This window comes from Lathyrus oleraceus, chromosome 5 (assembly GCF_024323335.1).
Source record: "Lathyrus oleraceus cultivar Zhongwan6 chromosome 5, CAAS_Psat_ZW6_1.0, whole genome shotgun sequence".
Classification (NCBI taxonomy): Eukaryota; Viridiplantae; Streptophyta; class Magnoliopsida; order Fabales; family Fabaceae; genus Lathyrus; species Lathyrus oleraceus.
Genome location: NC_066583.1, coordinates 183,354,065 through 183,361,762, shown reverse-complemented (window position 1 = coordinate 183,361,762; position 7,698 = coordinate 183,354,065). Strand labels below are relative to the sequence as shown.

General features: G+C 34.1%; 1 protein-coding gene across 2 annotated transcripts; it reads right to left on the bottom strand.

Moving 5' to 3' along the window:
• Window positions 1-2,320: 2,320 nt before the first annotated feature.
• On the bottom strand, window positions 2,321-5,390 carry LOC127082033 (WAT1-related protein At1g25270). Of its 2 annotated transcripts, none has more exons than XM_051022258.1 (7): window positions 4,941-5,390; window positions 4,792-4,854; window positions 4,582-4,698; window positions 4,044-4,290; window positions 3,662-3,712; window positions 3,024-3,342; window positions 2,321-2,655 (listed from the first exon to the last, which is right to left on the bottom strand). In XM_051022258.1, exons 1-6 carry the CDS (start codon window positions 5,036-5,038, stop codon window positions 3,202-3,204), a joined length of 717 nt encoding a protein of 238 aa, XP_050878215.1. In that variant the 5' UTR covers window positions 5,039-5,390; the 3' UTR covers window positions 2,321-2,655; window positions 3,024-3,201. The 2 variants fall into 2 exon arrangements, with proteins under 2 accessions (XP_050878215.1, XP_050878214.1); XM_051022257.1 differs by having other exon boundaries at window positions 2,322-2,608.
• Between the last annotated feature and the right edge of the window lie 2,308 nt (window positions 5,391-7,698).

Here is a 7,698-nt window from a genome sequence, read left to right as displayed (position 1 = left end):
ACTTAAAATTAAAGTGCATAAAAGTAAATGACTTGAAATTAAATGTTAGTTGTTAGTTGATTAGAAGTTAGTATTGCTTTTGCTTTTGTTTAAGTCATTCTTTGGAGAACACTCAACCCACTATTCACAAGCATGGATCCTTGAACCAAGACATCTTCCAAAGGAAGGAAAAAAGTCCAAGCTTCCATACAATACCATGAAAGAGGGGAGACTTACAATCTCACTTACTAGAATGCTATGCCTTTTGTGTCAAAATTTAGCGCTATGTTAAGCAATCGTAATTGGACTTATGTAGAAGTCACAACTATTTGAGACAGGGCAATAGAAATTTTAGTGTTAATGCATGTTAGAGATATGGTACTATAAACCATACTCCTAAAACATACTACACTTAAAAGAATATGCAAAAGAGGTGGATCTAATCTCATCCACACTTATGTTGATTTTGCAATCAACTAGCCTTAGGATATAGAGACATCATAGGCCCATGAAATGAATAAGAAGATAATGGGATTGAGATGAAGAGGGATGGGGGAAATGGAATCAACACAAATTGGTAAAAGGAGGACTTTTGTCAAATTAAAATCATTCATTCATTTTGGGAGATGAAATGTACATTTCATCAATCCCCTAAATCCAATGATTTTAACACAATAAAGTCAAATTAACCTTGACCAATGCCCAACAACACAAGTCAAACTCAACAAGTCAATATCAAAAGCTCAACACAATTTATTTTACATTTAAACAATTAAAATCAATTAAATAATGCATTAAATTAAATTATGGTTGGTCAAAATCCTAAAACCTCATCAAAACACCAAATAAATGGCCACGACATTTATCATAGGTCAAACAAGGTCAAAGGACCTTGGAGAAAAAATTTCATTAAGTTTGGAAACTTCAAACTATTTTTAAACAATTAAAAATAATCACAAAAACAATGAAATCATGAAATATATTAATAATGATCTAAAAAATAATTTTAATTCAGAAAATGAAATATTTAAATTTTTTGGGTCAAACTCTCATATTTTTTGGATCAATATTAAAATTTATATGAATTAATGAAAATAAACCAAATAAAATGAAAAATCAGAAAATAGAAAAAACGTGGACCACTTGATCTCCCTCATTAATTGAGGTGACAAATCAAGTGGCTGCTAGCGCGTGTTCCATTGTGGACACAAGTTAAAGCGTTGCAGGGATGGTATGCAAAACCAAAGCACAAGATTAAAACATTTCAGAAGGATCATGTGGTTCAGATGAGTGCCAGCACACCGCCGGAGCCAAAGCCCCGGTCTCCTTCTCCGGTGAGCTTCAACAGACTGGTTCACTCACAACCATCACCAAAATTAAAAAGAAGGATACGATTTTAAAGTAAAAATGGTCAAGACATCGAATTTGGCCTCAATTTCTCCTAACTCCAAGTATATTGAAAGATACAGGGAGTTGAATTTTGAGGTGTATGATTTGAGTTGCTTCGATTTGACCTTAAAGCAACTCAAACTTGTTACCTACATTGGTAAGACTTCAGACAACCAAAGATCAAGAAGAATTATGGAGAATTGAGTGAGAATCGAAGAGATGAAAATTTCTCGAAAATACCTTCAATGCAGGTCAGTATTCAATCAATCTAGCTCTTGCTTACTGTAATACCCACTACAACAAACAAGACCTTAGACAGCGCTTTTTTTAGCCTTAGACAGCGCTTTAAAGCGTTGTCTAAACCTTCGCTGCTAAAGGTTTAGACAGCGCTTTTTTAAATCTTAAAAACGCTGTCTAAGCCCCCCCCCTTAGACAGCGCTTTTGAAAAGCGCTGTCCAAGCCCCACCCCCTTAGACAGCGCTTTGGCCAAAAGCGCTTTCTAAGACCCTCCTATTTTAATTTTTTTAGGTATACCTTAGACAGCGCTTTTCAAAAAGCGCTGTCTAAGCCCCCCCCCCCCCCCCCCCCCCCTTAGACAACGCTTTTTACAAAAGCGCTGTCTAAGGTATACGAAAATTTTTGAAACTTTTGTTTTAAACCACATTTTTTCCAGGTTTATAAACCAGAATTTCTACCTGTTTTCAACCAGATTTTGACAGACAATTATCACATTTTATATATGCCATTTTGGCCTTTTTTCTACCAATTTTTGGCTAACAAATATAAAAGCGTGTGGTGGAAGTCAGAAAGATCAATAAGTCACGTAAATGTGTCAATTAAAATGAAATTGTGGGAGTAGATTTTAATGCAAAACTCATTAAACTCTATGACAATTGTTACACAAATTTCTATTAAAAAATTATTTTACAATAATCTAAATAAGTTAATCAAAACCAAATCACTAAAATACAGCCTAATAGCCTAATTATAGAATGTATCATAAACAATAGAGATTCAAAGCAATTCTTAATAGGATAACTTCAGCTCAAATCTTTGATTGAATTTACTACGATGACTTCAGGTTGAACCTTAAACCACAGGTTACAGGGAGGAGAATCAGACTCAGAATGCAAACTTCAGGTCAAAACTTCGGTTGAACTCACTAACAAGTCCAAAATGCTACCTTTTAGCAAGAAGAATTGGGAATCAATTGCCTCAATGTAAGTAGCCATATCCCATCCTGAAACCAAGTCATGACTCATGAGCCAGCAGCAAGTAAGTGAATATCTACAAGACACAGCCATTTTGTTTTCTCGTCATTTCAGTAAAATTTGCAGTTTTAGATTTTAGAATTCAATTAAAAATGTAAATAGCACTAAAACAAAAGGAGGAAAAAGAAAGGAATTCAATACAGCAGTAACCTAGGAGAACAATTGTTGAGTAAAGGTAAACCAAGATTGCTATTCATTTGATTTGATTCCATTTCTATCTTTCTTTCACTTCAAGCTTATCTCAACATCAAAACTAGGCTTTAACAACAGTTAACCCCATATCCGACGTAGTTTCAAATGTGAAGATTGAAAGAGGAGATTGTATGAAATATACAGACGCTAGAAATAATATTGGAACAGTATGTACAAAATAGGGTAACTTACATTGCAATTCAGCATGCCGGGAACTCTTCTCAATTAGAAGGAAGTGTGATAGATCTACATCCTGCTGTGTTCCTGTCAAGTTGGAAGTGACAGCAGCACCATTTTCCATGCCTTGTGACCTAGTATTAGTCATCAGTGTTTTCTAACAACTTTGGGATTATAAGGTATGTCAGATGCTTCAGAGGCTTGATGCTGACAAATTATCTCCACCATTGCTGCCATCACATGTTTGGATGCCAGTTCCTGCAAAGGAGCAGCTGTCCTGACTGTTTAACGAACTTGAGAATGCAACAAGTACCATATGTGCCTTTGTTTCAACCTATGTCCAAGAATGACATACAAAAAGGTAAGTGCAATGAATGAAACATGCCAACAATGCAGTTTACTAGTATTTACCTTATGTACGGCAACAATGTATCTTATGAACTCAGTTTTTACAAACTTAGTTTTCAAACTAAACATAGTTAAATATATTAATAAAAGAAGTGTTAAAGACTGTTATAAAGGCCATAGAATATGAATACGGTAGAGTATACAATGTTGTAATATAAATTTTGAAGAATGTTTAGTTAAATATATTAATAAAACGGTCGGTGACAAAGAAAAACGAATCTGTACTATATTTTGTGTTTGCTTACCCCTGTCTCTTCCTTCACTTCTCTAATTACAGCATCACAAATATCTTCACCCTGCAAATAGAATTAAAACATGTCAAAACTCAAAAGATCACCTCTCTCTTGTTATTGACAACAAAAGCACCAACGCCGACACGGAAGCTTGCTGTCAAAAGTCTCAAATTCCAATCAAGCTTCCACTGGCTCCAATCTCTCTCAGTACAAATAGCATATATAAAAGATTGAATTGCACCCATTATAGAGGTTAACGCCGCAATTGAATAATGCCACGGAAAATTCTGACTCATATTCGACTGCGTTTATCCATATTCATAATGTTATAAACAAGAAAACAGTGTTTTCAACATTTTTGTATAGTAAAATTTAAGTTAGAAATTGTAACTACCTGTGTTATAAACCATAATGAGAAACTGAGAGCAGTGCCTAAAGCTAGCATGAGTCCCCAAACATGAGAACCAGTAGGGGAATGATGTGTGGTTGATGTAGCATTTTGCAGCAAGTCAATGTGCAATGATAAGTTAAATAATCTTTTGCCTTCATATAAAGTTAGGATCATTGCACCACCAATTCCACTTAATGTTCCCATCAACTTCGCTTTCCCAGCCGGTGTTCCAAGATTTGGCTTCTCCATTCTTCAAAAATCAATCAAAACACATTTTCACAGCTTAATCCAAAATCGCTTAAAAAAACATGAGAAATTCTCAGGACCGTCTTTAAGGGCGTGCAAGACAGACTTCCATATATAGCCTAAAATTTATCTCAGTTAAGCTAACGTCAAGTAAGACCTCATAAAATATTTTGTTACAATTAAATTGCGGCAAAATAAAGCCTTTATTAGTTTTGCCATATTTAAACTGCGAATAACGTACGATATGACCTCCAAAATTTGAGACTAAAGGCCAAAGATTAATAGTGTTACGTACCTTAGAGAAACAGCCAGGACATAGGTAATGGCAGGAATGAGGTTTAACATGGTTATAGTATATGTTGCAGATACCAAAGCCAAAGATTTAATATACAAGTTTTGTTGTAATGATCCCCTGAAATTTTTTAAATTTTCATCACACTTAATCCTTGCTTAAATTACTCTATTAAAATCATACTCATATACTTAATCTAATAGAAAATTTTACCCAAATAATCCACAAAGAAAAGCTTGGAATAGCACCTTTCCAGTCAAATTTTGCACACTTTTCCTGAGAAAACATGCCAAAAATAATTAAACATTATTTTTTTATAGAGACCAAAACATATTTTATTTATATAAGAGAAATATATATACCTTTCAAAGAAGAAAACAAATGGCACAGTGAAAGCAGTAGAAAATACAAATCTATAAACAATGAGAACACTTAAGCTTGATCCATCATTTGCTACCATTATGTAGGTGCTCTGCTGCTATGATTCAAGCAATCTAGTTTGCATTGCAACTCCATAACATTCAACTCAAAAGGCATATAACCTGCAATTTACATTTCCATTCACCAAATCAACACATCCTAACTTTCTTCTAACCATTCAATCTATCAAACTAACCTTCCAACAATCTAATTACCCTACTGACAGTGCTAGCGCCTAAGTAACCCACTCACACCAACATATCATAAATTTTTTCTAACATCTCAAACACTAACTCCTAACAGACCTTTTTCATCCATTGAGTTCTACTTCACCAACTAACTACACCAACTGAACTCACTCCAATTTAAGTTCCAACTAATTGTAGCAGAACCCTAATATAGAGTTAACATATTTAATAGTCCTAACAACTTCATTCATGTGAACCATTAACATAAACGATGCCCAAACCTTCAACTACCATTTCTGAAGTCTGCCCGAATAAGTTAGGGATTATCCTGTATATATATTCCCAATTCACTCTTCAATTGAAAAAAATGATTCCTTTCACAAAAAATCACTGAAAATCATTCTCTCTGAATTCTCAATTCTCTATGAGTTCTCTCTCCTCTTTAACATATCCACACTCACTCTTACGTGTTCAGAACAACAAGGACAACACAAAGCATTTGCAAGCAATGCTGATGTGGCTGGAGCAATTTCTGATGGTTTTAAGACGACAGCATTACCGGCTGCAATAGCTCCAATAACTGGATCAAGTGACAACACTGAAAAAACAGAGATAATGCAATATAACATTAGTGCTTATCATATAAACAGTTGTGTACTAACTACTATTATAATAACAGATAAAGTCACTATTTTCAAAAATGCTATGCCATCTTCATAAGCTGTCATGGAGAACATATAAAAACAAGTTGAAAACAGCCTATGAACATATAAAAACAAGTTGAAAACAGCCTATGAACATCCCAAACAATTTCACAAATGTCTATGTCAGTACATAAGTTTAAATAAGTCAATACAAACAAATAAAAGATAAACATTTTAACATACAAAATGGATAGTTCCATGCAGAAATGACCAACACAACTCCGAGTGGTTCAGACACTATTTCAGACACTAAAGAAGAAAAGCCATTGAGCATAAGATTGGTCCATTTCAAAAAAGTAATAGTTCCTCATTAATGCTCACGCCAGACCTTAGAAACTCATGCGGCAACGTTTCAACCACCGAATCGTAAACACATTAAAAAAATAAGAAGAATGTACAACAAGAACCAGCGCTATCACCAATTCAATTTACTACCCTAAATAACAATAAATGAAATATAACTTCCTTTTATTTATTTAGCAAAGTTAACAACCAATAGATTAAAAAATAAATTTAAATTTAAAAATTATAACCTATCGCATAAGCGCTTATATATAAACTAATTTTATAACAACAACAACAGTAAGTGCTTATAGTATAAAACTTATCGCATAAGCGCTTATATATAAACTAATTTTATAACAACAACAATAAAAAAGCCTTATCCCATTAAGTGGGGTCGCCTACGGATCAACTTCAGCCATAATATTCTACTGTATATACAAGTTGTTTTTATATAAGCAATTCTGCAGAGCTTCTAGAAATAAGCTGAAGATAATTTATGGACACGTCAAAATTGTTTCTATAAGCTCTTCCAAACAGTTTCACCCGTGTTTGTGCCAAGTAAATAAACTTAAATAAGTCAACCAAAGAGGCTTTTACTAAAGTTAGCTTCTACATCTCACTTTCAAATGCACTTTTACTTAGCTTCTCTATAAACTTCAACAGGCTCAGAAGAACTTATCTCTATGCAAAAAACCATAAAACTTATTTTGATTGAGAAAATTCTATAAGCTAAAAACTAATCCAAACGGGTACCAAAGTAGCATCAACAAACACAAGTAAAAAACTCATTAACAAACAATTAAAATGCAGATTATAAATAACCCTTACAGCATCCAAGATGTCTTTAAGCGGTGGATAATCATCCCATGAATATGCATGTGGCTGGTATCCACTGTAACTCAACTCAGTCAATCCTGAAGATGCAACATAACAAGTGTCTCGAGGCTGCATATAATTACATAACAACAAAATTTACAAATTGGGATTAATAATTAGGAGCATTGATTTGAAAGGTGAATGAAGAGAAAGATGAAATTTTGTAGGGAACCCAGAATTTGGGGAGGGTTGAAATGAAGAGAGGGAAACCTGGAGGAACGATTTACCGAAGACGCGAATGGTGGGTCTGGTCCATGGGATGTGGTTGTCGAGGTAATGGAACCATTTCCATGATTGTTCGGAAGGTATTAACCTCTGAATGAAAACGACGTCGCTTCCGTTTCCGAGATCCACCGTCTCAGCCTTCTTCGCGGCGTCGTTAGGGTTTGCTTCTGACACCGTCTTTAGCTTCAAGGCGCTCATTGATGATGACGACGACGAGGACATTGCAAAATATTCATCACTGTTAAAAAAAAAATCAGCCTTAAGGTACTCTTTGAAAAATAATCTATCAATATAATATTTTTAGATTAATATTTGGAAAACGTTTTTTTACAACAAAATAAAATTGTTAAAAAATGCCTTTTCTTTGAAGGCTTATTCATAAATTAGCGCATATAACTATTTATAAGAAGAAGAAGAAAAAG

Excerpts from the sequence above, each read along its gene's own strand:
- LOC127082033 (XM_051022258.1), bottom strand. The coding sequence starts at position 5,038 with ATGGTAGCAAATGATGGATCAAGCTTAAGTGTTCTCATTGTTTATAGA. Across the intron at positions 4,699-4,791 it reads TTTCTTTGTGGATTATTTGG|GGGATCATTACAACAAAACT; the intron begins GTAAAATTTTCT and ends AAAAAATTTCAG. Across the intron at positions 3,713-4,043 it reads CATTATGGTTTATAACACAG|GGTGAAGATATTTGTGATGC; the intron begins GTAGTTACAATT and ends TTCTATTTGCAG.